The sequence below is a fragment of the Penicillium mononematosum genome, assembly GCF_028829835.1.
Source record: "Penicillium mononematosum strain IBT 11891 chromosome Unknown utg000005l:1.0-9366267.0:1.0-9372171.0, whole genome shotgun sequence".
Taxonomy (NCBI): Eukaryota; Fungi; Ascomycota; class Eurotiomycetes; order Eurotiales; family Aspergillaceae; genus Penicillium; species Penicillium mononematosum.
In genome coordinates, this window is record NW_026643275.1 from 258,955 (window position 1) to 286,890 (window position 27,936).

At 50.9% G+C, this 27,936-nt stretch overlaps 7 protein-coding genes across 7 annotated transcripts; 4 read left to right on the top strand and 3 right to left on the bottom strand.

The window, feature by feature from the left end:
• Positions 1-996: 996 nt before the first annotated feature.
• N7519_008223 (uncharacterized protein) lies at positions 997-2,167 on the top strand (the record flags this gene model as incomplete). The annotated part of the gene is made up of 2 exons (XM_057294999.1): positions 997-1,016; positions 1,204-2,167. 2 exons carry the CDS (start codon positions 997-999, stop codon positions 2,165-2,167), a joined length of 984 nt encoding a protein of 327 aa, XP_057142881.1.
• A 315-nt stretch (positions 2,168-2,482) lies between these two features.
• N7519_008224 (legume-like lectin family protein) lies at positions 2,483-3,836 on the bottom strand (the record flags this gene model as incomplete). The annotated part of the gene is made up of 6 exons (XM_057295000.1): positions 3,707-3,836; positions 3,624-3,647; positions 3,451-3,521; positions 3,299-3,380; positions 2,980-3,240; positions 2,483-2,926 (listed from the first exon to the last, which is right to left on the bottom strand). Exons 1-6 carry the CDS (start codon positions 3,800-3,802, stop codon positions 2,483-2,485), a joined length of 978 nt encoding a protein of 325 aa, XP_057142882.1. The 5' UTR covers positions 3,803-3,836.
• Positions 3,837-4,174: 338 nt separating this feature from the next.
• tim13 (protein translocase subunit TIM13) lies at positions 4,175-4,591 on the top strand (the record flags this gene model as incomplete). Its single annotated transcript, XM_057295001.1, has 2 exons — positions 4,175-4,297; positions 4,352-4,591. The coding sequence occupies 2 exons, from the start codon at positions 4,175-4,177 to the stop codon at positions 4,589-4,591; spliced, it is 363 nt and encodes a 120-aa protein (XP_057142883.1).
• A 248-nt stretch (positions 4,592-4,839) lies between these two features.
• Positions 4,840-6,445, bottom strand: pkaC (cAMP-dependent protein kinase catalytic subunit pkaC; the record flags this gene model as incomplete). The annotated part of the gene is made up of 4 exons (XM_057295002.1): positions 4,840-5,022; positions 5,072-5,446; positions 5,495-5,748; positions 5,813-6,445. The coding sequence occupies 4 exons, from the start codon at positions 6,443-6,445 to the stop codon at positions 4,995-4,997; spliced, it is 1,290 nt and encodes a 429-aa protein (XP_057142884.1). The 3' UTR covers positions 4,840-4,994.
• A 621-nt stretch (positions 6,446-7,066) lies between these two features.
• Positions 7,067-8,284, top strand: N7519_008227 (PRCC domain-containing protein; the record flags this gene model as incomplete). The annotated part of the gene is made up of 1 exon (XM_057295003.1): positions 7,067-8,284. The coding sequence occupies one exon, from the start codon at positions 7,067-7,069 to the stop codon at positions 8,282-8,284; it is 1,218 nt and encodes a 405-aa protein (XP_057142885.1).
• A 267-nt stretch (positions 8,285-8,551) lies between these two features.
• Positions 8,552-23,370, bottom strand: N7519_008228 (AAA family ATPase midasin; the record flags this gene model as incomplete). Its single annotated transcript, XM_057295004.1, has 5 exons — positions 8,552-8,728; positions 8,784-14,129; positions 14,191-15,366; positions 15,419-19,601; positions 19,661-23,370. The coding sequence occupies 5 exons, from the start codon at positions 23,368-23,370 to the stop codon at positions 8,552-8,554; spliced, it is 14,592 nt and encodes a 4,863-aa protein (XP_057142886.1).
• A 256-nt stretch (positions 23,371-23,626) lies between these two features.
• N7519_008229 (uncharacterized protein) lies at positions 23,627-27,575 on the top strand (the record flags this gene model as incomplete). Its single annotated transcript, XM_057295005.1, has 10 exons — positions 23,627-23,739; positions 23,795-24,324; positions 24,381-24,484; positions 24,535-24,687; positions 24,737-24,851; positions 24,901-24,972; positions 25,042-25,607; positions 25,652-26,492; positions 26,638-26,936; positions 26,994-27,575. The coding sequence occupies 10 exons, from the start codon at positions 23,627-23,629 to the stop codon at positions 27,573-27,575; spliced, it is 3,375 nt and encodes a 1,124-aa protein (XP_057142887.1).
• Positions 27,576-27,936: the final 361 nt, after the last annotated feature.

Below are 27,936 nucleotides of genomic sequence, written 5' to 3' on the forward strand. Positions count from 1 at the left end.
ACCATTGTGCTCGAAGTTGCAGTCTCTGAGTCGTACCAAAAGCTAAGAGCAGAACGCAGATTGGTGGTTTGCAAACTCGCAGGGAGCTGCTAGGATTGCTATCATTGTGTTGGTCAATCGAGAGAAGCCAATGGTAAAATTTGAGACCATTGTTCGCGACTCTGGTGTGTCCTTAGGATCCCAACAACGCCAGCGGCCCCGCTACACCCCAATTATGAGGCAGTCAATTATCACATCCCACGTACCGGAATCAAACAACAACTCTCCGGTCACTGTTCTTCCGAAGAATCTTTGCTCGTCAAGTTTGAGGAGTTGTTTTGTCGCCAACCAAACTCTCCCGAGCAAGACCTTAAGCTCCACCCTGGTCAGTTGAGAGAGATTTCACGAGCAGTCTGGGAGGCGTAGAGGCTAAGGTCTACCTGATCGTGAATCGTAAGATATTCTGGTCTTTTTCGGTTCTGCGCGTTGTATTCTTAGTTCTATTAACTGTCCTAGCTCCTTCGAAGAATGACACAATCGCTATTACAATACATGTCAGTAATCCGCAATTTATCTCTGTTACGGCCCGTTGCTTTAAGCAGAAAGGGCCGCTCCTGATTGCGCACTTACAGCGCTGACATGATTACAGGACGCATTAGTCCAAGCTTTGGTGTACAAAAGAGAAGAATATCTATATATGTGGTCATTGACATGCCACCTCACACATGGATGAAGATGAAAACTCGATGATCGTCTGGGAGCTCTGTCCTGGACCTGTATTTCCTATATTCTCATATATATTCTTTTTGATGCCATTTTAAGATCTCTCTTCAGAGCGCCTTTTTAGTCCTTTTTCAGATCTATGTCCTTCAAATCTATGTCTTCAGATCTTATAGGTCATAGACCTATATCCTCAGACCTATTTCTTCAGATCTGTTTCTTTCGGGTCTATATCTTTGAGGTCTATATCTTCAGATTGATTTTCTTCAGATCGATGTCCTCAAATCTTTCAGGTCAATGTGTCTTGAAGATGCCTGGTGGGGGTGGAGATAAGATGACTAAGACACCTTATCTCCGAGGTTTCCAGATAAGGTCTCATTTACTTTTTTGATACTCCGTACTCTTGATGCTTCTACTCAACAACCCAAACAATGAGATCTGCCAACTAGAGTTGCTCCATCTGAATCAAAATTTACAATGAACTCAAACTCCTCACCTGCTGAGGGGCCTGGGGCATCTCACCCCCCCAGAGCACCATCAACCCAGCAAACCTACCGAGGACCGGAGAGAAGCTCACCAACCGGACCCCACTCCCAAAGACCACGCCCACGCAAGCCACAGCCGGGCATTTCGCTTTAAAGATGGAAGTCGCCCTCACCGAAAACGGGCGCACCGTCACAAATCGCGGACACGAGACGGCGAATCCTCCAAGCGACACCGCCGCGAGAACCAGAGCGACCCAACAGCTCAAAACCCCTTCGGTTCAACAACCGACACCTTCCGAGAATCCCTGTTTGACGCACTTGGCGATGACGAAGGCGCCGCATACTGGGAATCTGTCTACGGGCAGCCCATCCACAATTACCGCGTCCCGGACGTACAACGGGGCCCGGAGGGCGAGCTGGAGCAGATGACGGAGGACGAATACGTGGATTATGTGCGTCGTCGGATGTGGGAGCGAACTCGTGAGGGCATGCTCGCTGAGCAGGAACGTCTGCGGGCCGAGCGGCAACAGAAAAGGAAGGAAGAAGCGCAACGGAATGCGCAGGCTGGGGAGGAGGAGTTTGAACGCGCCATGGAAGACAGTCTGCGGCGAGGGGCGGAGCGCAAAAGAGCAAAGACCGAGTGGGGTGTGCCCTGGGCCGAGTATCTGAAGAGCTGGGAGACTATCGGGAAGGCTGCGGAGGGGCCTGCCCCCAAGCCGCTACGCAACCTGATCTTCTGGCCTGTTCGCTCTGGGAGGAGGGCTGATGTTCGGCCGCAGGCTGTTGAAGAGTTCATGCGTCATGCTCCGGCGCCGGCCGAGTTACTCGGCACGCTTAAGGCGGAGCGCATTCGCTGGCATCCCGATAAGATCCAGCATCGGTATGGTGCGCTTGGAATTGACGATGTTGTCATGCGCAGTGTTACGGAGGTCTTTCAGATTGTGGACCGCATGTGGAGCGAGGAGAGAGAACGGCAGAAATGATGAGATGGAGTGTACATTGGGCGGCGTCTTGATTTGTTACTTGTACTAGACTATTGATACCCCAAGCATCATGCTGCATACTAGAGCATGTTTTGAATGATCATGACTTTAATTCATTTCAAGGATGAACAGAAAAGATAACAAGAACTGTAGTGGGAGCTGAACGTAGATCAGAGTAAAAAGAAGAGCTTCAAAGGGGCTATGTATGCAAGATCCCTTTCAATCAGAAACTGGGCAAACCCAGAGACCCAACTTAAATCGCACAGAAGAAAGGTTGAAATCCTGTGCTTTACCAAATATCCATGCAACGTAAATTTAGAAACGCGATGACCGGGCCTTGGTCCGGTAGACTGTCCAGCCAAAGTAACCACCGACAATAACGGCAAAGAACAGCACAGTCTTGAAGAGGAACCAACTCCAGCTACTCTTCTCCTTGACAGGCCGGGGGGAAGAGCGACCGCGGCTCTTGGACCGGTCTTCCGTGGTCTTGCCTTTGTTGTTATTGCCGCGGTTAAGGGAGTATAGGTTCTCAGCCTTGAGGGAGATGATATCGTGGTTGTCGCTCAGCTCGCCGGTTTCGGCGGAGAGACCCAAGTATGCGACGGAGGGGATGGCGATGTTGGAATCTTCAGCGGAAAGACTGAAACATTCGGTCCATGAGTCCTCGCTCTTGTACTGCAGCTCCAGGGACAGGGACTTGTCCTGGAAGTAGGTAAGGCGGGCTTTGGTGGGGACGGGGGCGCTGCGGAGACCACGAGCCTGTGAACAGTTAGAGCCATATTCAAATCATCCGCAAACCAATGTGAACTCACAGAGCAACCGGCCAACTCGTTCGCCTTGCCGTCGTGCGCCTGGTCGTAGGTGGTCTTCCCATCACCCATCATGGCCATGACGTAAGGGAACGAAACACCGGGGCGGTTGTTCTTATAGGTGTCAAAGAAGATACCGAGACCCTCGAATTTATCTGTCGAACCGAAAACAGGACCTTGCGTGGCGCGCTCCTTGGTGAGCCAGAGCGCAAATCCATCACCATGCAAGTTGCCGGAGCCGTGGATCTCGAACTCGAGCTCAATCTAGCAGGGATATACGTGAGCTTTGGCGCATTTCGATTCGCGGGGGCCGTGTATTTACCTGCCAATTGGTTGCAGTCAGAGGCACGCGGGAGGCGATCCATCCTTGCTGCGACGGCCGGTCCGCCGTGAGGCGGACATATCTAAACAAAGACGCAAATCAGCACTGGCGCCCATGTGAAATTTCACTTGAATGTCCTGGAATATCCTTACTTATCAGCGCGGATTACTGTATCTCCTCCGAAGTCGAACCAGCGGCTTTGGAAATCCGAATCGAGGTATGGCTGTTAATAGCGGTCAATACTGATGTTCCTCCTCGGAGCACGAGCTATGCGCAGCTTGTTTTCGGAAGTCGCAGACAAGCTGGACTCAGGATACAATCATACCGGAGAGAGGCTGTGGGTGCGAAGCTAATAGACGTCCAAAGTCAGTACCTCAGCTTGAAACGGGATCAACATTGAGCACATACGGGGATGCTTTTGATATTCGGGTCGTCGTAGGCATTCACGGGTAAGGCAACCAAGCCCGCGAAGCAGAGAAGCGAGGAAATAGACGGAAGACGCATTGCGGAATTGAATTAGGGCTCAATGGAGGGGAGCGAGCCCAGAGTGTTTCAAAGATAGACTGGAGGTGGGATGGACGGGGTACGGTGTCACCAGGACCCGAAAACCCAGCGAGTAGGAAAGAAGAGAAAAAGCCGTAAGAAAGTCGAGGAAAGGCGACAAGAAAGAGTGAATAGGCGAAGTTCTTGAGGCGCGGATACAAGGAGGTGAAGTATACAACTTGTTAGGCTAAGGTGTCCACATCGAATGTGGCGCAGCTAATACTCCAGCCACAGCCCTGTACCTCAGATCCTGAAGTCCGTCGACTTTCTTCGATTCAATCCAATCCAACCCCATCTCATTTGCACCTTTTCCACCTATCTAACTCTCTCATAATGTCGTCGCTTTTCGGTTCCGGCTCCGCCGCTCCCATCCAGACCTCTGAGGAGATCAAGGCAGCAGTCATGCGCCAGCTCCAGCAGGAGGCCGCCATGTCCAACGCCCGCTCCTTGATCGGAGTACGTCACCACCCTTGATATCCAAATTCGGCAACGAACTGACAACAACCCCAGAAAATCAACAAGCACTGCTTCAAGGCTTGCGTTCCCACCCCCGGTACCTCGCTCTCGGCCAAGGAGAACACCTGCCTGTCTAGCTGCATGGAAAAGTACATCGCCATGTGGAACACCACAAGCAAGACCTACATCGCCCGTGTCGGTGTGGAGACCAAGCGTCTCGGTGGTCAGGATGCTGCTGCCATTGCCTCCATGGCTACCGGCATGCCCGAGGGCGGCGGCGGCATTATGGGCTAAATCGATCAATCCTCGAATCAGAAGAAGACAAGGATATTGAAGGACGAAGCAAGAAGCAAAAGACACAAACACACACTTCTGCGAATGAACTACTGTACGATAGAAGCGGCCTGGTAGCCCGTGTATAATATGGGCGTGGCTTTTTGTGCCCCAGCGGTTGGAGATTGGGAATAGAACAGGGTTCACGACGAATCCATTTGTATATCGAGCAAGCGATTGAAAGAAGGGGGAAAAAAAAGAACAAGGAAATTCAATTGTAATTGCTAAGAAAATGATGTGCATATAGAAAAGTATGGGATTTTCATATAATGGCTCCTGGTTTTTCACGACTCCTCCCGAGGTCAATCAGTTCCGGCCCTCCCCCAGAGGACTTTTCGTCGCGTCATAAAATCATACAAGCACCTTAGAAGTCGGGGAAAAGGTGGCCATATCTGGAACGAGTTAGTCAGGTGTGCGGTTGGTGTGGAAAAAGGTACGTACGGATCCTCTCCTTCCTGGCCATAGTGCTCTGTTTCCTCCGGATACTTGTCGTATTGGCTTGCATCGCCTTGTCCACCGCGAATGGGCGGGATATATGGCGCGTCGATATCCTTACGAGCTAGTCGGTCCCAAGTGACCTCGGCGAACCAGGCATGGTTCTTGACATCACTGGGGCCACCGTGCAAGTTTCCGAGGCGCTTGGTGAGGTCGGATGTGATCAGCTGAGAGAGCAGATCCACCGCGTCGGTGTGCAAGTATGGAGGATACTTGACCTTGCCCCGCAAGATATTCTCGTAGATCTTGACTGGAGAGCCGCTGTCCCAGAAGGGAGTGAATCCACACAGCATTTCAAAGATTAAGATTCCCAATGACCACCTTCAGACAGTTAGAACAATTCGCCGGAAGCATTCAAAGCAAGCTTACCAGTCAACTGATTTGTTATATCCCTTGGAAGAGACAACCTCAGGTGCTAGGTAGTCGGGGGTACCACATAGTGTCCACGTAATATCCGGCACGTCCTTAGCAAACCCAAAATCTGTGATCTTCAGATGGCCATGACGGTCCAACAGAAGGTTTTCTGGCTTCAAGTCACGATATATGATCTGGTGTGCGTGCAAATACTCCAGCGCTAGGGTAACCTCCGCGGCATAGAATTTGGCTACCGGGTTCGGGAATCGCTAATGGCAAATGAGTTCTTTGTTTCACACACAAGACCGAAGGAAGTGGTCATGGATCACTCACTTGTGATTTGCGCAGGAGGCTGAACAATTCACCTCCCTCCACAAAGTCCATGACCATATAGAGGTTCCGGGAATCCTGCCAGGTTCCCCATAAGGTAACGAGGAATGGATGGCGGACACGATTTAACATGCGGCGCTCGTCATTTGTGTGCTCAATTTGCTTCATCTTTACCACCTGGGCCTTCTTCAACACTTTCATCGCATAGAAGCGATGATTGTGGTTAGACTGCACCAGGTGCACACGGCCGAAGCTCCCCGTTCCTAAGGTGCGCTGGAGCTCGAAGTCCTCCTGAGAGTACTTCCCCTTTGTAACACGCTCCTGCTTCTGCTGCTCCTGGTGTATAATGTTGTCGATACTGGCGGCATTCTCGTGTGTACCCGTACCCGAGTGCTGGGGCGAAGCGTGTGAAGCGGGTTGCATGGATGCGCCTGAACCGTCGTGGTTCTGAGAATCTGGTTTCCCTAGATCTTGCGAATCCTTCGTTCGCCTCTTCTTCAGTAAACCACCTAGACTCGGCATGGAGAGAAGATTAGACAGGCTTTGGGGCCATTGGGGTTGGGTGGGATGGGGAAAGGAAAGCTGGAATGGGAGGTCCGGATTAAGTGGGGAGGGGCAGCGGCCAGAATGACGCATTGATCTTTCATTATGGACTTTAACAACTTGAACAACTTGAACACACCTCTATTATTGAGCTGATATGTCGATTTAGAAGTCTGTTACTTGCTCAATTAAGTTGATTTGGTCTCTATTTGATTCTATTTATCTGAATTGATGATAATACGAGATCATCAATTCTAATATTCCGACAAGTCACTCATATTTCTACTTATCTACATACATACGTACATCCCTAAACTACTATGTATATCAGATCAGATTTAAAGGCTTAATTAAGATCATTCAAGTGGCTTTAAATGTCCATGAACACCATTGTCCAATGTATGACCCTATTAACCTCCATAGAAGCGGAGAAGCCGGATGCGATGACGTTACAAAGTGATGCGATCATCTCTGCTGTTTCACTGTCTAAAGTGAGTTTGAGCCTGTGCTTTCGGACATTTTTCTCTTTGGTCCATTCCATCCCGTCCCCTAGTCCACTATGTAATGTCCTGGTCCTTTTTCCATCTCATTCGAGATTCGGATGATATGCTTATGTAATTAATGGGTGCCTGAAAGAACAGGCGTGTAATAATTTAACTTGTCGCCAACTCCAATCTCTCAAATCCCAAGGAAACAACAACAACATAATCCACCATGGTGCTAGTAGGCTACTCCGACTCCGAAGGCTCAGACGCCGAGCCAGACACTACACCCGCACCCCAGGTTAGCAAGGCACCCCAGGTTAGCAAAGCAAAGAAGTTAGGCTCCAAAACTGGGTTCCAGATCGACCCCAACAACCCGGGCAAGATCCGCCTCGCAATTCCAGAAATCAAATCTGAACACCCATCCGGCGAAGACACAGAAGATGGTCCGCGCAAGAAGGCTCGGTTGGGTGGAGGAGGCCTTTCGGGATTCAACGCTTTCCTTCCAGCCCCGAAACGAACAGCCGAAAAGAAAGCACCAGTGGCGACAACACGAAAAGTGTTTAGTCTCAAAACAGGAGCAGGCCCTGGATTTGATCGCACCTCCGATGCAGAGATGAAGAATGATTACGCCTTCGAAAATCTAGCGGGTGGAGATGCGGAGGACACCATACCTGCCCCCGGCTCAAACACCGACACTGCATCAGAAGCAACGGCGGAGACAATGAAACCCCCAGCTGAGGTTAAATTGCAAGGAAATCCGATGATGTTCAGACCGTTGTCCGTCGGACGACCTCAAAAGAAGAGAAAGACCACCAAGATTGCCGAGCAACCAATACCTTCCTCGTCAGCAGCGCCGAAACCTGCTCAGCCTCTACAGCAAGCCCCTGCCCCTGCACCTTCACCCGCACCTTCACCCGCACCTGCACCACCAAAACCCAAAGTCAGTCTCTTCTCCCTATCCTCGGACGAGCCCACCTCTCAGCCAACCCCGACGCCTGGATCATCAGCAACCTACCAGCCGCTGGTATACAACGCCGAAGGCGAAGAAGTACCAGCAGCTGGCCCAGTACTCGCCGAGCACACACCAATCGCCATGGAGCATTCGACGGCAACAGTATCAACCAATCCTACATCGTCCTTGGACAGCATTGCCAATGATCTGAACTTGTCCAAGGCCGAAAGACGCCAGCTCTTCGGTCGAAACGCCATGCCGTCACAGTCACAGGTGCGTACGTTCAACACAGACGAGGAGTACGCATCAAACCAGGTTCTGGCGCAAGGCGAGCTGGCCGGAGCACAGCACAACCCTGTGCGCGCCATTGCGCCGGGCAAGCATACTCTCCAGCAATTGCTCAATGTTGCAAGCTCGCAGAAGGAAGCTTTGGAAGAAAGCTTCGCAACGGGCCGGAGAAACAAGAAGGAAGCTGGATCCAAGTATGGATGGTAGTTTTAGCATACATAAGGCCATTCTGGGGAATTTTGTCAAGCGCATTAGCATTGAGATACCACACCACTTTGTAGGAATGACATACGGGAATTTGAATAAACAATTAAAAATGTACATTCAGCTGATATTTATCTCTAAGATCTACCTAGGTATCATCCATCCATATACAAAAGAAAAAGACATATGTAATCATCCAACGCCATGAAATGTAACAAAATAACTCCAAAATAGATAATTCCAACTCCTTTTATTTTTTTTTTTGGAGTATCAAGACGACACATCCACAACTTCGGCGAACCACTGCTTGAGTGCAGTAGCCAAAACAGAGGGCAATTCGCTCACATCACGAACGACGAGGTAGTAAGGGAAGGGGAAGTCCTCGAGGTATCGCTTCATCTTGAGCTTCATCTCACCACCAGAGTCAGGATCGGCCTCGAAGCTAGCCTGCGAGAGGTCAAGGATGGAGCTACCCCTTGACAGCATCGACGATAATGAAGACAACCATGATGCGCTCCTCAAGCGCCTGTCTAACAAGACGGCGAATAGTATCATGATCTTCACAGATACCATCAGAAATAATCAACTGAAGCTGCCAGAGATCGGCAGAGCCAGAGCCAGGCGAGCGCTTCCAGCGAGCCTCGCGGAAGAGAGCGATAGAGTCGGCGATCAGCTTGCGCACATTGGTACCAGTTTGCTGGTAGCTGAAGTGCTGGAAGACCTGGGAGCCAGCCTCAGAGGAGAAGGGCTTTCCGAACTCATGGGCGACACGAACATGGTCTTCGTTACCGAAGCCAAGGACACACAGGTCGCCAGCTTCCAGCATGCTCAGACTCTTCGCAACGAGGGCGAGTGTCTCAAAGGCGAGCTGGCCACTGCCGCTTTCCAGCATGGACTTGCTGTCGTCGACAGCCAGCATGATCTGGTAGTTGCGCTTTGAGGGGATAGAGCGGCGCATCCAGATCTTGTCACGCTTGTACTGGGATGCGATGTAGGGGATGATACGCTTGATGTTAAGCCGCTTTCCGGTGCGGAAGTCACCGCGGAGCTTGGTGGCCATTGTGGGGGCGAGGATGAGGCGGAGTTGTTCGGTCAGGGAGAGGGAGAGATCATTTGTGGCGGACTCGTAGTGCGACCAGAGGCGGCGGGCTTCGTCTTCTGGGGTTAATGGGGGGAGCGAAGAGGAGAGGTGGATCGCTGCGAGTTGTGAGTCGACTTCGTCAAGCTCCTCATCCACTTCTTCGGTGCCTTGTGCTCCATCTGCGCGATCGTGGGATGATTGACCGCCAGGAATGAAGGCACCGGCGGACTCGCCCTCGGTAGGAACGGTCTCGCGGTCGATTTGCATCTCATCCTCAAGCTGGTTGTCCACGGCATCTTGCTGCTCATCCGACACGTCTGGGAGAACATCGTTCTCACCAGGCTTGATGTCAGACTCCACACCCTTGCTTTGGTCAAGGGCTTGCGTTTGATCGTCGTTTGCTTGTCCAAGGGCCTGGGTGTCTGCGGCATCGTCGTCATCCTTTAGGTGCTCGAAGTCCGCGTCGGCCATGTCGGTGTCTTGGGGCATAGGCTGGGATTCCTCATCCTCTTGGGACGGATTGAGGATCTCCTTTTGTCGTCGATGCCATTGCTCAAGGATATCACCGAGCTTCTTGAATGCTTGCATCTGAGGTTCATCTGGCCCGTGATCTTCGCCGCCAGCAGCGTCCCGGCTGGGCTGGCTTTCCTCGCTATCCTTGGCAGCACCTGTCTGTTGGTCGACATTGGCACTGGGATCAGTTGAGCCGCTTTCCTGCTGAGCGTCACCTGAGGCACCCTTTTCTTCATTTTGGTCTTGCTCGGCTCCGAGCCCGCCAGTAACAGCTTCACTGGGAGCGACGTTGTCACCTGCGGCATCATTCTCATCGCGCTGTGCGAGGAAGTCGTCTTGCTCAGGCTCCTCGGGATCTTCTCCACCAGCTTCCTCTTTCTCCTCTTCTCCGGCTTCGCCTTCATTAGTATCCTCCGCATCATCGGCCATTTCTTCATCTTCCTCGCCTGGCACTTGATCCTCTGGGGCCGCCTCGGCGTCTTCTTCGCCGGCATTATCATCGGCATCTTCGACCTTCCCTTCTTCTTCGGGGGCAGGACCGAAATCATCGTCAAGATCATCCATATCATCGTCATCTTCGCCATTGTCATCCTTGCCTTCACCATCATCAAGTTGCATTTCCTCGGGAAGTTCAAGTGTTTCTTCTTCCTTCGCTTGAGGATCGGTGACGTCCATTTCCTCGCGGCCAACTGCCTCGCCCTCGTCTTCGGGGGCTTCTTCATCTTCCGTTTCTTCTTCCTCTTCCTCTCCTTCCTTTTGCTTCTCTTCGCCCTTTTCACCATCCTTGTCGCCCTTCTCTTCCTGAGCTGCAGCTTGTTGCTCGGCCTCTGATTGGCCCTTTCCTTCTTCGTTTTCGGTATCTTTCTGCTGCTCATCATTACCACCGTCCCAGAGCTTTTCGTCCACAGCACCTGGATCAAGGTCATCAACGCTTCCCGTCTCTTCGTCGATATCGTCGTCTCCTTCGTCGGCACTGTCGTCGTTCTCCTCCTCATCGTCCTTACGGTCCTCGGCATCACCTTCCAAGTCTTCCTGATCCATGTTGACAGCATCCTTGGAATCGTCCATTTCATCATCACCGTCCTCTTTCTTGTTCTCTTGTTGCGCCAATTCAGACAGATCTTCGTCATCTCCAACATCTTTGCTGATGTCTTCCGCGCCTTCACCTTCGCCGAGACCTGTTCCACTTTCCATCTGGCCCTCCTTGCTTTGATCTTGAGATGCTTCGGCAGGACTGCAGAAGCCTTCGGAGGCGACTTGCTTGAAGGTCTTGGTCAGGATGTATGATGTCTTACAGATCTCGCGATGGACGGCAATGAACCGATCGGCCAGATCCCGGCAGATTTGGTAGTATCTGTTGGCGATAGGCAAGATACTAGTGACAAGTGCGGCAGCAACGGAGAGGCTGCCAGCGGAATGGTCTTGCAGGCAGTGCAATTGATCAAGAACCTTCTCCAGTGCGGTGGTGATCTCGGTGAGATGGACAGCCTTAATACCGCGAGAGAAGAACTCATCACTCCTCGACAGCAATCCATCAAAGGTGATGGCAGACGGCACATCCTTGAGCTTCTGGAGGCCGATGAGCATTTTGTCAACGGCCGTTAAGAGGCTGCTATCAAAGGCTTGAATGGATAGGCTGTTCTCATCATTGGCCTCAGGGAGAGCAGCGATGTTTGCATTGACCCAAGGTGTGATTTGATCCAGCGCAAAGGACAGATCAGGGCGAGCTTGGCTCCATTTCTTCAAGTCGGCAGTCAATTCATCAAGCGATGATTGGGTCTGCTGCGCGATCTCGTAGTTTGCGTTAGACGCAATCCTGGTGGGAAGCATGGGAAGGGCCTCGTGCGACTTGCGTAGGCTATCGAAGGATGCCTTTTTGGCACGGAGCTGTTCCACGATCTTAGATGCATCAATTCCTGAGAACTTGGAATGCACTCCAATGATCATTGCAGCCAGTCCAAGAATAGGAGCTAGCCAAGCCACGATTCTGGCCAGATTGGCTCGCTCTTCCGATGCAGACGCATGGTCTTGCGACAGAGAGTTCGAAGCCGCTGTCCAGAGGTTCTGCACCTTGTCAAGCGTGGACTTCAAATTGCCCAAGCCTGTGAGTGCAGGGGAAATGACACCTCTCTGACGGCGGACGGTGAAAATGAGATGCTCAATAGACCCCATGCTTCTGTGGACTTCGACATTGCTTAGCTCCTCGGAATAGTTGCGAGATGCTAGGCGGGCCTTAGGCAGGAGATCCAGAAGCCTGTGGAAGTACCAGTCGGCACTCTGAACTGCCGTTGAGGTTGCAGCGCCAGCCTCAAAGGCGGCACTAGTGGCGAGAACCTGGGGAACTGTTTCTTGAGTCTCTATCACACTCGATCCAGCATTGCGTTTCACACCCATCTCATATAGTTGCTTGAGGGTTTCAGCATAGAGGCGGCGTTTCTGGGACTTGAGGTGCTGGACGTCGTCCTTGTTGTCTTCGTTCAGGACCTTGGGTGTCTTAGACTTGAACTCATTCATGCTTTCAATCACTGAGACGATGAAGCTGTCGAGGTCCTTCGCAATGTCGAACTCGGCTGGAATTGACGAATACAAATTCATCATGTTGTTGGCTGTTCCATCCGGCTTCTGGAATCTGAGCGCTCGAGTGGACCACAGATTCTTGTCATTTTGGCAAATGGCCATTGCCTCAGGGAACGTCGCAGTGGGGCGGACTGGCTCTGCTTGGGACATGGAAGTGATCTCCTCAGTGCTTTCCGGAAGGCCTGCTTCAAGGATCGATTGAACCGGCTGGCCAAGGGCTGCACGGTACTTTCGAACCAGCTTGAATAGCTTGACATGCGACCTTCTAGCGCTTTCCTTCAAAGCCACAATGTTGACATCTTTCCAGCTTGCAAGCTGAATCTGCTCCTTGATATCCTTCTCAAGAGCGGACCTCTTCTCCGTTAGATACTTGTCCACTCCAGGCTGGAAGGGTCCGTAGTGGTGGAGGAAGTTGTCCAAGGCAGAGACAAGCTTCTTGAGGCAGGGATAATCTGCGGTGAAGACCTCAAGCAGTGCTTGGAAGTTGGCAACAAGCTGTAGACGGCGGGCAAACTGGCCTGTAGTCGTAGACTTGAAGAATTGCTCAAGGGTCAAAACCAAGTTTTGGGTGTGTTCGGTCATATCCTGCTCGCCTGCCTCGGCCATCATGATCGGAGCGCCGATAAGTGCTTCATAGGCGATAAACCACCAAGCACTCACCTCGTCCTCGCATCGCTCTTTCTCGATATCCAAGAGCTTGGCCCAAGTTGACAGCTCAAGACGGCGCCAGCTAATGAGAGTACTTGTAATCTCATTGTAGACAGTAACAGCCGAATATTCTCTGCTGGCCACGGTCTGCCACTCATGTACGAAGGAATGAAGCTTTTCAACCTTGGTCATGAACTTGGCAACAGGTTCAGTGTGCTTGAACTGAAGGATTTCCACGCAGCATTGAATGACATCAGCGAGGACAGTATGTTCAGGCCAGGCTGTTTGGATTTGGGCAAAGCGGGCTTGAACAGAAAGCGCGAGAGCAACCAGCTTCCTTGCCTCTCCAAGATTCGAATCAGTGTAGAAGTTGTAATTTTTCTGGTGATTGTCAGATCCCTCACCTAAGGCATCATCGAGAAGCAGAAGAACTGCAGGAAGATGGTTTTGGGGTGACATCGGGGAGAATGAATTCTTGTTGTCAGACCAAATCGAGCCCAAAAGATGGCCTGATTGCTTGACAAAGGTAGTCAATGCAGTTCCACTGCGCTCATTCGAGACGATGTTTGCATGAAGCGAGGCAAGCCGCAGAGCGATGCTCTTGGGGTCAATACGGTCAACGCCATCGGTTCTTTCTGTGTCTTCATCTGATCCTTCATCGAATGTAGGGAAGAGAGCGTGTAGCTCGGCTTCGTTGACTTCTTCTTCCTCTTCCCAGGAGCCCTTAAAGCGATATAACTCTCCCTTTTCAGCTTCATGTTCCCGATCTTCTTCAAGCTTGGCCTTCCACAATTGATGGAAATCAGCGAAAACACGGCGGATAATCTCCCGTCCAGCCTTTGTATTCAAGATCGTGGGATCCGCATCCTTGGCTGCCCAAAGGGCTGACAGTTCTTGAAGGCGCATTTCGTTCGCATTCTTCGGGGTGCCAGGGGCCTTCCGATCATTCTGAATCAAAACGGGGTGATGGATACCTCCTAAGAAGGGTGTTCGCTCGCTCAGATACTGAATATCAGGAATATCGCTAGACTGTTCCCGGTCGGCTAGAGGCCAGGAATACACCAAGGTCCAAAAGCTGCAGGAAACGAACCACAGGCACTGTGATATCATCATAAGATCTGTAGTGAGTGCTGAGACGACTGCTCAATTGTTTGATGTTATTGCGCAGAAGCTGGATCATATCTTGGGACTGCGAAGATTCGGCAGAGCGGACCATTTGCTCCGGGTCTCTCTTAAGGACAGAGTTGATCAAGTTGACGAACTCTCCCTGCAAGAGACTCAATTGGGACTGCTGGGGCCGATTTACCAGTGAAGGAGGCGGAGCGGAACCCAGATCACGAATTTCATTATGCAAAAGCTCAGACCGGAGGTTGGCAATCTGGCTGGTGAAAGACTTCTCAAATGCAAGAATTGCTGCAGACTTGGCGGTATATTCTTGCAGGCGTTGAGAGTGGCGTTTACGCTGAACAACGAGGCCGAGAGAAGGGTCAAATGTCTTGTCGGGCACAAACAGGCGCAGAAGAATGACTGCCAGCTGTACCGCTGCCAGTCCAGTGGTTCGAATGCTCTGCTGCTGGCTTGATGGCTGTGCTTGCAGGGATGAAATCAGGGTTGGTAGAGCCTGCTCAGCGAAGGGCTCGAGGAAGTGACCATTTGGCAGACTTTGGTCCAGTTCAACCTGGATAGGTGGCTGTTCAGCGCAAAGATCCCCGTTTTGGATTCCTTGAAGAACAGAGATGATTTCCTCGGCTGAGCGAGGCTCGAAGAACTCCCGATGACAAGCCACCAGTTCGACTGTGAGCTTAGCGATAGTACGTCTGAGGTCCATGGACTGATCTGTTGCGATCTGTTGACTGCTCAGAGAAATAGCCTTGGAGAGAGCTTGTTTCTCTGCCTCCAGCATGTCCATCTGGCCCAATTTTGTATTGCCGATAGCTGTCAGCCTATCCAATAGCGACAGAGAGATAATGCCACCAGTAGCAAGCGCAGACTCCGATTTGCTTGAAGAACCCGCAAATAGCGAGATTCTATGGAGAATATTTGGCACGTCGCTCTGGAAATTCGATGCGTCCAACGGACGAGCCGCACGACCAGCGAGGAGTGGCATGACTGTCTGGATGACTGTATCATTGACTGGGTTTTGGAAGAATGAGGAGATGTCGTGGTACTGGCAAAGAGCTTCGAAATCATTGGCAAAGTATGGATACTCGGTTGACTCTGAGCGTCGAACTGCATGGGATAGCTCAGCAACGGTTTGTTTGATGCCCTATTGATAGTCAGATATATAACTCTTCAAGGTTGATATAGATCGAAAATACCTGAACAAGTACGTCACCATCAGCCCCGTCCAGAAGGATGAATCGCTGGGCATCAATCAATGAATCGCGCACACGACTCAATTGAGACAATTCCACGCGGGTTTGCAAAGCCAAAGTTGTAAACTCAAAGACTGTGGATTCCAACTCGGTCAGAGAATTCAACTTATCTTGAGAGATAGGAGTGACATGTCTCCAAGAATCCCAGATTCTTTGCATGCTAAGACCGGATGTCAAAGCCCAGCCTTCCTGGAACCGATCCAGAGCTTGTGACAAAGCGACTTGAAGCGGTTTAAGGAGAAGCGACGAGTCGAGCAACGACCCGCAAATCTTCCGGCCCATCTGGAGGTAAACTTGGAATTCACCTTCGTCGACCTGACTCACCCCGGTAGCTCTGTAGATGTCCCAGCATAGACAGATCACGGTCCGAAGGGCTGCGATTATTACAGGGCCTTGGAGAGAGATCTGATCCAACGACTGGATGTAATCATACAAAGCCTGGCCACAATCAGACAAGAACGAGGCAACAGGTTGCGTCGTGTCTTTCATCAACGCAGGGATCCGCTCAGATGCCAATGACCGCTCCAAACGTGTCATTTGGCTAGGCTTGAGCTCTTTGCCAGATACATCGGCTTGGATTAAACCTTCCCTGAGGCGATGGATCTCCAGTCTCAACTCCTGGAGATAAGCCAAGACTACCAAACAGGACCGGAAATCACTGGCTCCTGCAATAGCAATGAGAGGCTCGTTTGTGAGCGGGTGAAGAGGTTGCAACATTCCCCGGATACCCAGGCGAGCTCCTCCAAGCACAATCTCGCCGTTGGCGATCTCAAGCGGCTTCCATTGGTTGTTGTCATGGAACAGAGAGGTATAACGCTGCAGAACATTGGATGGCTTCTTTTCTCCGTTGTTCTCGGGGTTGAGAGCCACACGGTTGCTTGGCGACTGTTGGAGGTAGGCCAAATCCGCTGGTGAAAGATGATCGAAGCACACCTCGAGAGCGTCTTCAAAGGCAGACGATGGCAAGGACGTATCCAAGTTCCAAATATGGCGCAGTCGATAGAGGAAGGATTCGCAAGTGTAAGATGGGCCAACAGGAGGTTGGATGTCTTGAAGCTCGCTTGGCAAGAAAGAGATTTCGGTACAACGGTTCCTCATGGCACGGGACAACTCGCCATTGCGGGGATCCATGGTCAAGAAGATTCTGAAATTGGGATGGGGCGTGATGACCTTGGCAGATCCATCCTCTGTCCGTTGCTCATTGAGAATGAGTGTGCCATTTGGCTCCGTCAAAGAATTTAATCGGTCGAGGACGGATGGGTTGCACAGGTTGGCATTGTCGAGAATAACCCAATTTCCATGCTGAACAGCCTGAGTGAGAACACCTTCTGTCCATTCAAACCCAACCTTCATTTTATCAGATTGTTGGATAGCATTCAACAAGTTCTGGGCTCTCTCGAGGAATTGTTTGTAGGCCGGGTCAGAAGAAGACTGGCAAAGACTGGAAAGCGAGGGGATGACATTTTCCAGTGAGATATCTGCAGACTGGAAATGCTCGCAGATGCGGAGTGCAGAAATCACAACATCAGACACATCCCCTGAAGCAAAGCAGTGGATGAGCTGGTTTCGCAAGAACATCTCAATATCATGGACAAACCCTGAAACCTCTCTACGATGATCGATTTGTTCGAATCCACCAATGAGATCCATAGTATCAGTGTCAGCACTTAGAGCCAGCTCGACAAGGTTTGCACCGTTAACCGCTGCCAGCTTTCTGATGAGAGTAGTTTTGCCACATCCAGCAGGACCAACTAGAATGCTCGGCCAGGAGTTATCGATACACAGGATGAGTGACTCGATAATGTGAAGGTCCTTTGGTAAAATCTTCATGTTTGGCTCGGCCAAGCGCTGCAGCAGAGGGTCACGGGTCAAAATGCCCAGACCGACCTGCAAGTACTCGGGTGTGAGATTATGGAAGTAGCTCTTCGAGCCGGTGTCAGAGTCTGCGAAAACACGGTCATAAATCTGAGAGACCACGTTACGATCCTCTTCGCTTCTGAATCGCTGACTGATAACGACATCAACGAAGTGCTTGGTCTGGATCTGCAGGTTTCCTCGGTCGGCGAGTTGAAGCCATCGCTGGATATCACGCAGATTGACTTCCCATGGTCCGCCAATGGCTCCTAGCCGACGATCCCGCGTGATCGCTTGGTTCAAGAGAGATATGAAATCCACTAATCTCTCGGTCTGCAGAGAGGGACTGCCAGGGAAAAGTCTGGAACAAATCGTTTTCAAGTCGCCATCAGTGAAGCTCTCTGCGTAAACCACTGTGAATCGGTTGACGAAAGATGCAGGTAGACCCTTTCTGCCACCACCCTGGTGGTGAGGGTTCTGAGCAGCAAAGAGAACGAAATCGGGGTGTCTTTTGAATGTCTGGTCCAGCTCAGCGATATACACTTGCTGGCGATGATCCAGACAAGAGTTGAGACCTTCAAGAACAGATTGCGAGGCTAGGTTCATTTCATCCAGCAGAACCCAGTCACCACGCTGCATGGCTCGTAGGAATGGTGCGTCACGCCAAGTGAATTGGCCGACATCTCCTCCTTCCACTGGAACGTCTGAACCGAACAGATCTGTAAGATCTGTCTGTTCCGAAAGGTTGATTCGAGTGAGAGGTTTGCCAAGAGCTCTGGCTAGAGCCGTCACAAGCGTAGTCTTACCCACACCTGGGCTTCCTTCCATAAGAATAGGCTTCGAGGATTGCAAACCACGCGCGATTCTCACAGAGTTGGCGATTGTGGTTGGGGCGTCCATTGTGAACTGAGGATCCGGGTCTGCTGCGCCAACTGTAGGGAGAGCGAACGGGCCGACACGCAGAGCGCCAGGTTCTGCAGAGACAGTGGTCGATTCCCAGTAGATCTTGGAAGCATCTACATTGAACAGTTCACTCAGCTTGACGAGGCATGACTTGCGGTTACCCTCAAGATTGTTGAGAGAGATGGCAAGCATTGCAGCAGGGTTAGCACCCAAGGTGTCAACGAAGACCATCGCGGCACCTTGTACGATAGCAAATGCGGTGTCTGCGCTCTGGCAGGTGTTGACAAAGTCAACCCAGGCAAGAAGGTCACGAATGGAAAGTGATGTGGCAGAGGTGTTCTGGAAGGTTACTTTGAACCACTTGGCGAACTGCAGCATAGCCTTTGCCACTTTCTCCTCCTTCAGGTCCAATCTCTGTGAGAGAATTGGCAGGATATCCTCATCCTCAGACAGCTGAGGGGCCCAGATTTCTGTCATACGATTGCGAAGAGCAGCCGAAAGCTCACGTTTTCCGTAATCACCTCCGGGGTTCATAGTGGACAGAAACTGGAATCCGCCGTCTGCCACAACCATTGAATCAACGGGACCCTTCTCGGCGAGAAGAATCGACCTAGCGGGTTCTAGAACACTGTTAAGCCTTTCGAGAACGGAGTCATCCGCGAGAGAAATTTCATCAAGAAGGAAGAATTGACCAGTCTTCATGGCGGTGATCAGGCTTCCGTCAGACCATTCAAACAGGGCATTGCAACGGATAGCATTCTTCTCAATCTTCTGCAAAAGAAGTTGATCCTTGGCTTGACGCTGCTCCGCAGTTAATGCTGTGAATTCCTGCTTCAAGTCATCGAAAGACGCGCCGCTTAGCTGCCCGTGAAGGAGCATTTGAAGGTCATCTACAAGCTGTTTCTCGATAGCAGCCCGGTTTCGGATAGGCCGTTGAGCACCAATCAAGTCACCGGTCTCCAGATTGACATGAGCGTTGACAATGAACAACTCGCGTCGGAAAGCTTCAGCGACGGCCTGGCAAAGCTGGGTTTTACCGCAACCAGTTTCTCCGACAAGAAGGACCGGCTCGTTGTTCTTGAGGGCTTTCGAAACGAGAACGAATAGACGTCTCATGGCTTTGGTCCACACAATACCGGTTGGAAGCTCGCTCATCCCGGGAACATTCTTTTCCAGCTCTGCGGTGCTATACAACGTATCCTCGTCCAGCTTTACCTTCATCACTTCCTCGATCACGGCCTTGACAGCGGCTTTCTCTTGTGGATTGCGAACACGTTCGCCGAGAAGCATATAACCGTTGACCGCTAGCTGCTCGCGATCATCGGCTTCACGATGAGCCCATCGGAAAAGATCACGCAGTGTGGCAAAACTGTTCTTTTGCTCGAATAGTCGATTAGACTGACGCAACAAGGACAATTTCCGGTAGACAGCAACAATCCGCGTGCAGAAGGAGGGGCGATCTGAGAACGTTCCTTCAGGATAAATTCCAGCTCGCTTTCTGGGATATCATCGAAGTGCAGCTCGAGGAAACGGTTCCTGAAGGCACGGGACAGGACCTTTCGGCCACCGTACAGACCAGCGGGATTTTGCGTGGCAAACAGCATGAAGTTCGGATGGGGATGAACAACTTCTTGAGTCTCGGGAATGAAAAGCTCGCGATTATCGTCGAGGAGTCGGTTGAGAGCTTCAAGAACATCGGAAGGTGCCAGATTCAGCTCATCCAGCACAATCCAATAACCGTTCCGCAGTGCCTCCACCAACACACCCTCCTGATAACGCAGGCTTCCATCGTCCGTGGAGACGTAAGATCCCAGGTACTCTTGCAGATCCGTGTGCTCGTGGTTGTTGATTCGTACAAATTTGTTTCCAGAGACCTTTGCCAGATACTCAATCATACTCGTCTTTCCTGCTGAGGTCGGACCTTGGAGAAGAACGGGGAATCGCCGGGTTGAACTGGCCCGGACCAAGTTCTTGAGATTCTTCTCGATGAATGGGGTGATGATGTAGTGTGGCTGCTCCTCCGGAACCATAGGACCGCGGCGCATCCAGTAATGCTTGAATTGCACATAATCATTGCCATCCGTTGGTGGGCGAGGGGTCTGTCCGAGAAGAGACCTGGCGTTCTTCGCGTTTCCGAAGATATGAAGCTCAAGCAGAGGAATCAAAGCTCGTTCCGAGACCAAGCTCAGCACGGTCAAGAAACTCATACTGAAACCCTCAAACATTGCTCTGCGTAGCCCATAGACATGTGCGTGGTCGATGACATAGATCAAGGCACGCACGAGGGTACGGATACTGAAATGAGGTCTCTGTCCAGCTCCATCGGTAAGTTTGTTCTCGTTGCTGAGCTTCTTGGTCACCATGTAAAGCTGTGCGAGATCTGGCACAGCGCGCTGATCACTGATTGTCAAATCACCGAGGTATTTCTGAATCAATGCCAATAAATCATCCAAGTCGCTATCAGGCGAGTGCACGTAGAATTCGGTGAACCGGGAACGCAGACCTGGGGGTAGATCTCTCTTTCCAGCATCTGTTGCAGGGTTCATAGCACCAAAGATACGGAATTCCGGGTGGCCGAAGACTCTCTCAACATCGCCAGCCTCGGAGAGAAGAACAGACGGTGCTCCCTCGCTGCCATGGTGAAGAAGACTGGCAATATTCTCAAGGGTATCAGGGGAAGCCAAGTTCACTTCATCCAGGAGAACCCATTCGCCGTTTCGCAGAGCTCTCACAATCTTACCTTGAACAAAGGCGAAGGCAAATTTGGCATCACCTTGTGAGACCTGGGCCTCGAAATCTCCGAGCTGGGTCGCGAAGCTCTCCCATCTTTGCCGCAAGTGCTGGTATTTGGGAGAATCCAACTTCCGTTTTTTGGCCGGCTGTTCATCGCCATTCTCCGCTGCGGCGTTCGGGGGATTGAACACGCCATTTGCAAGACGAACGGCCTCATGCCACAATGTCACCAATCGTACCCAATTGGAGGATGCGGCACTCTTCGATACCGAGGACAAGAACTTCTGGTTCTTTTTGGCCGAGAAAGTCAGCTCGAAGAGCTGGGTGAATTCATCCAGCATTGGGACTGCCATTGTACGGATATTGACGGGTTTGAAACCACCCAGCAAATCAGTGCTTTCGCTCTGTTGTGACAAATTCACTACTGTGAGTTTTTGGCGCATCAAAGATGCAAGATGTTGGATCACTGTGGTCTTTCCGATACCAGTTTCTCCCACAAGTAAAACAGGCTCTGCCATCTGGATTGATGCAGCTACCTGTTCCATGAGGGTCAATGCCGCTCGAGTGGGAGCAAAGCTTGAAGCTGCTGCGGCAAGCTTTAATGCAGATCCACTTGGTACTTTGATCTTGTTGCAAGTTTCTCTACCAAGAATAAGGCTGTTGTTCTTGTCGGTATAAGAGGGCGTGCGTTCATTGAGACAGTACTGCGCTCGCTGGGGAGAAATCTGAAGTGCTTCGGCCACAACGGCGGCGAGAGCGCCCTGCATTGACTTCTCGGGCAGATATTTGAGGAACACGTCAACGATGTCAAGGAATATTTCATCCTCGGTACCTTCTGACGTGGGCTCATAGCCAGTCTTCGCACCCACGCGGTGTAGGCGATTATGCAGGCGGCTGCATAACTTGATCAAATCGCGGAAGCCCGGGGTACGACCTTGGGAGCCCTTGATTGCAAGGCTTCCATGGAACGCAGAGCATACTCGTCCGTAGACATTCATGAGAGTCGGCACACGAGACTCAAGCAAGGAGAACTTTTGCAGAATGACATCACGCATCTCATCCACGGGAAGAGGCTTGACTTGCACTCTCTCCCAAAGTCTGCTCCCAAGCATTGAAGTGCTCGGTGCGATCTCCTCGCCGGCAATGTTGTACGATGACTTCATGGTTGCGATGATTTTGAAGCCCTCGGCACACTTGATTCGCTCCCTCCGGCTTGGGATGGTGAGCTCCCCCCTCTCAATGATCGGGAGAATGAGGCCCATTACTTCAGATGGAGCACGATCAAGGTCTTCAATCAACACCCAGCGACCTTCGCGTGCAGCCTTGGTCAATACACCGGGTTGCCAAGAGAAGGATCCGGAGGCAGATGAGGTGGCATACATTCCAAGCAGACTCTTTGCATCTGTCTGCTCGTTCAGGTGAAGCGTGACCATAGTTTCGGCTTGGCCCATCGTCGCAGCAATGTCGTTAATCAAAGAGGTCTTGCCCGAGTTGGGCAAACCGACCAGCAGGATGGGCTTGCACCCCAGTAATGACCCTGCAATCCGGCGCAGGTTCCCAACTGTGGTCGATGTCTTGACTACAGCGGAAGGAGCTGGGGGCGTATCATTCAATTTGGGAATCAAAACTCCGCAAATCTCTGCGGTCTTGGTCGTGAAAGATTCCCGTGTCCTTTCGATCAACGCCAAAGTGTTGCTTTCCGTCCTGGAAGACCTCTCGGCCCGGATAATTCTTCCAAGAGTCTCCCATCGCCGTTCTTCCCACAGTCCTAGCACACGGTAATCGATTAGAGTGCCTTCCCACTCTCCTTCTATAGGTTCGGTTCCAGTATTGACGCGGACCATTTTTTCGGTTGCCGCATCCGCCGCGTGCATATATAAGGCAAAGCATCGTACAGCAAGGTATCGTGTCACTCGGTCTTGGGATTGGAAGAGGGACTGAAGTTGAAGCGGTGAAACGATGGGAGAGAAGGTTTCAAGATCAAACGAAAGAAGTCGGAAGAGGGCGAGGAGTAGAAGTCTAATGGTAGGTTTGTCCAACTGTAACAGCGTTAATTCCTTCGACACGGCCAAAGCCGCCAAAGGTCCAGTCTGTGATGAGGCATATTGACTGGCAAGCGACCGCAGATGCGGCGCAAATGGTAAAATCTGCGCAAATGCCGCTAATACATGAACGTAGTCAGCATGTAAATCCGATTGAAGCCATCGAGCTGCAAGATCGACAAAAATCGGTTCGTAGAGTCTGAATATGCTCTCCGTAAATTCGTTGTTTAATGCGCCAAGCGCAAGCGCGTGGAGGTGCTGAGTCCCCGATGCAGTCCGAATGAAAGTCGAGATTCCACTCGGAAGCTGCTCGAGCAGTTCGGACTCAGTAAGAGTCCTCTCATAGACCGGCCTCCGATCCATGTTTATCCGGTCGTAAGAGGGACTGTGAAGTTTGTAATAAGAGAAGGAAATCCCGCTTCATCGGCTTTTGCTCCAACTTTTTTTTCTTTCTGCCGCCTGTGGCGCAGCCCCGCCTAGACCTGGAGCACACCGCTTTTGATCACGGAGCTTGCGCCACACTTGCGTGTCCGACAAAGCTGTCTTTGAAACAGGATCGTTTTTACGAGGAGATGCTGATATCGCGATATCGCGGTTCATTTATGTTACACTGATGCCAATGAGTGGTCAGGGCTCGGGTGGCGAGGGCCAATCCGGGACGCAACTAAGAGCTGATCAGGACATCCCTCAGCCTCGAGATGTGAATCGGGAAGCCGAGGGGTTACATGAGCCGTATGCCTTGGAAACTCCACCTTTCGTTATGGTGCTCATCAGTCTATTTATTTAGGATCTCCTTCAAACGGAAACAAAAACAACGATCACGGTTCAGTCTGTCTAGCCTGCTCTCCCCTCCCGTTGGCGGATCGGATACTGGCTTTGGCTCTCCGGCGCCGCAGGGTGGTCAGAACGGAGATGCGTCGCCTCTCGATCCTCACGCGCCGATAGGGTTCAATAGTGGTGTCAGCGCATCGAAAGATGGTGCGCCGTTGGACTGGTACGTGGAGGGCCCAGGACGACGTGTGGGTTACGACGACTTCACCGCTATCGATTGGATCTACGAGTATACCAAGGAGCGGCAAAGGAAGAGGCTTCTTTACTCGAGTGGACAGGGTATACTGGGGCATGCTCGTCGACTCCTTGATGCAAGCAATGTCTGGTTAGTGTTGATCGCGACAGGCATTGCTGTAGGAATAATCGCTGCTTCTATTGATATTGCAACGGATTGGCTGGGTGACCTCAAGTCCGGATATTGCAAAAATGGAAGTGGAGGTGGCAAGTTTTACCTAAATAAGAGCTTTTGCTGCTGGGGCCTCGACGGTAAGCCGATAGCGTCAAGCCTCCAAGTCTCACTACTGAATCTGGATTTGATATAGATTACTCTAAGTGTCTGGACTGGACACCTTGGGGGAATGCATTAGGAGCGAACTCCAGTGGAGGAACATATACGGTTGGATACATCTTCTATGTTGTATTTTCGGTAATGATATCTCTGTCCCCTATCTTCAAGGCTCTATTGACAATATCTAGGTTTTCTTTGCTGCATGTGCTTGCTTCCTGGTGCGAAATTATGCTGTTTATGCTCGACACAGTGGTATTCCCGAGATCAAAACAATCCTCGGTGGAACTGTCATCCGACATTTCATGGGGCCATGGACGCTTGCCATCAAATCACTGGGGCTGGTGAGTCAAGCTTCTTTTTGTTAGAAGGCATATTTGCTGACAAGATCAGTGTCTTTCTGTCGCATCTGGTCTATGGCTAGGCAAAGAAGGCCCGCTTGTGCATGTTGCATGCTGCTGCGCGAATATATTGATGAAACCTTTCGAAAGCCTGAACGGCAATGAAGGTACGTTATTAATTCTCTATTTCTCTCGGTACGTTTACTCATTTCACAGCACGCAAACGAGAGGTCCTTTCTGCGGCTGCCGCAGCAGGTATCTCGGTCGCATTCGGGGCACCCATCGGAGGTGTGCTCTTTAGTTTGGAGGTATGAGCCATTGTCAATCTCGTACTATTTACTTTGCTGATTATTCTAGCAACTTTCATATTATTTCCCGACAAGACCATGTGGCAAAGCTTTGTCTGTGCTATGGTTGCCGCTGTTACTTTGCAAGCCTTGAACCCATTCCGGACAGGTAAAATTGTGCTGTATCAGGTCACCTACACTCGAGGCTGGCACCGTTTCGAGATTATCCCATTCATTATTCTTGGCATCATAGGCGGTCTCTACGGTGCATTCCTCATCCGCGTGAATACGAGAATCACCAAGTGGAGGCGAGCTCGAACTTCTTCTCGGCCAATCCTCGAAGTGGTCGTTGTGGCTCTCATTACAGCTTTGGTCAACTATCCAAATCACTTCATGCGGGCTCAGAACTCGGAGCTTGTTCAGTCGCTGTTCGCTGAGTGCAACAGTGTGACATATGATCGATTTGGTCTCTGCGCAACAGGATCTGCCTCAATCGGCGTGGCAATCTACCTGGTCATAGCTGCTTTATTTGCCTTTTTCTTGGCTTCGTTGACATTTGGTCTTGAGATTCCTGCTGGTATTATCCTTCCTTCGGTCGCTATCGGTGCTCTTTACGGGCGTGCTCTAGGCATCATAGTCCGCTTGTGGCAAGAGTCTTATCCGAAAGCATTTCTGTTTAGCAATGCGAGCCAGACATTCCATGTGTCACGCCTGGCTTATATGCAATTATTGGGGCTGCTGCTGCTCTTGGTGGCGCAACTCGAATGACTTTGTCAATTGTCGTTATCATGTTTGAATTGACTGGCGCGTTGACTTATGTGATCCCCATTATGATTGCCGTGATGTTGTCCAAGTGGTGTGGTGACATCTTTGGAAAGCGAGGTATCTACGAGTCATGGATTCGACTAAACGAGTATCCTTTTCTCGATCATCGCGACGACACCACTCCGCCAGATGTATCTGCCCGCCGGGTCATGACAACCGTGGACGATATCAGCGTCATTACTGCTACCGGTCATACTATTGCTTCGATTCGCAACCTCTTAGCTAACTCTACATATCGTGGGTTTCCCATAGTCTCAGACACATCAAGTCCCATCCTGCTAGGCTACATCACTCGCAATGAGCTTTCTTTTGCTCTGAAGTACTCGACCTCTGGTACCCCCCGCAACCTCTCCGACGAGACACAGGTCTTCTTTTCGCATCAGCCTTTTGCGGACCCTATTGATACCCTTGATCTACGACCTTGGATGGACCAGACACCTATGACGTTGAACAGTAACATCACTTTCTTGATTGTTTTGCGAATGTTCCAGCGACTTGGCTTGCGTTATGTGCTATTTGCCAACAAGGGCATTCTACAAGGACTACTGACCAAGAAAGATGTCTGGTCAGTGCTGAATGGCGTGGAATTTCGCCGAGAAGAATCCCTTCGAGACGAACAATTCCGGGATTTCGAGAATCGTAATGAGGCTGAAGAGGTTGGTTTGCTTGATGGGAATGATACGTCCAGCCTCGGTAGTTCGTTGAGGCGGGATTCTCTTTGATTATGTTTACTATCATATTGCCCTGTATATTCTGGATACTGTCACAATATTCACGCATGTTCACTTCCAAGTAAATGCCAGAGAAGTCGGTAGTTACGTACATTAGGTATGTTGTGTAGGCTATTGGAATAGAACTGTGGCTGTCCCCACCGCCCTTTCCAACCCCACATCTTTCTGTCAATTTTTAAAACTGACCGCCCTTATGTTTACGGCTACCGATCTTTCTACCCTTGAGAAAACCAGAAAACCGGAAGATAAAATGATGATCGATCCTTTTGAGGTGCGCATGCGCTTCACTACACAGCTGCAGCACCTCAGCGCTGCTGTCACATCCTCACAAAAGGCCGCCCATTATGCACTAAAGTACCGTGACCTCGATGAGGATCTCCACTCATGCATCCTAGAGCAGCTTGAGAGGGTAAGAGTTCCAATTTTCATTATGTTGATCCATTCTGACCTTGTGTGTGTGTGGTAGAACAACATGAACAATCGTGCGAACATCATGTACTTTATCGAACACCTCTGCGAAATGGCCATCAAGGAAAACTACCTCCCATACGTCCGCATGATGCAGCGAGACATTCTGCGCGTGGTGGACTCGGTAGTCCCTTCCGATGGCACCGGTGCAGCCAATGTCAAACACGTCCGCCACGTGCTGAACGGTCTCCGGGCGAAGGAAGTCCTCAGTGTTGAAACCGTGGCCGAGATTGATGCCGCTTTGAAAGACCGAGATTCCCACCCCTCCCACCTAGATCTCGAACAGGAGGAAGGCGCCGAGGGAGGCAGCAAGTCGAAGTCTGATAAGCCCCAACTACGCCTTGACAAGAAGCAGATCGAGCAGCGCATCGAGGAGGACCGTGAGCGCAACAAGCGCCAGCGCGAGAGCATGTGGGCCATGACTGGCAGCGATCGAGACGAATATAATCAGATGTGGGAAGAGCTCAGCCCCACTGGGGAGGATGACTTTATCAGGTCTCGTGAGGAGGCCCTGGAACGCGCCGAATGTGTTCGCAAGCATGAGGAGTTCTATAAGAACCTATATGGTATCAAGGAGTAATGATTCGGTGGACACACATTGCTTGCTACGCTTTGCATTATGATTCCCAGGGTTTTATTTGTGGTCTAGGCGTTCAATTTGGGACTCTGCAGCGTTCTGGTCTTTATGGAGTCTATATACAGCGTGTATCACTTGCATCTGGCTGCATAATATTCAAGGGTCGTGCCATTTGACTGAATATTCAGCATTTCCAATTTGCAATTTCCAACTTTCAAGCTTGCCATACATATATTCAGTTCGACTGATCTTATTCCCTTCAGGATGCCAAATATTATTTTTGCCGCAGTTTTATTCCAACAGGTTTGCCGTACAGTGTAAAGATGTTATACTGCACATATATTACATGGGGGCATTCAATAGC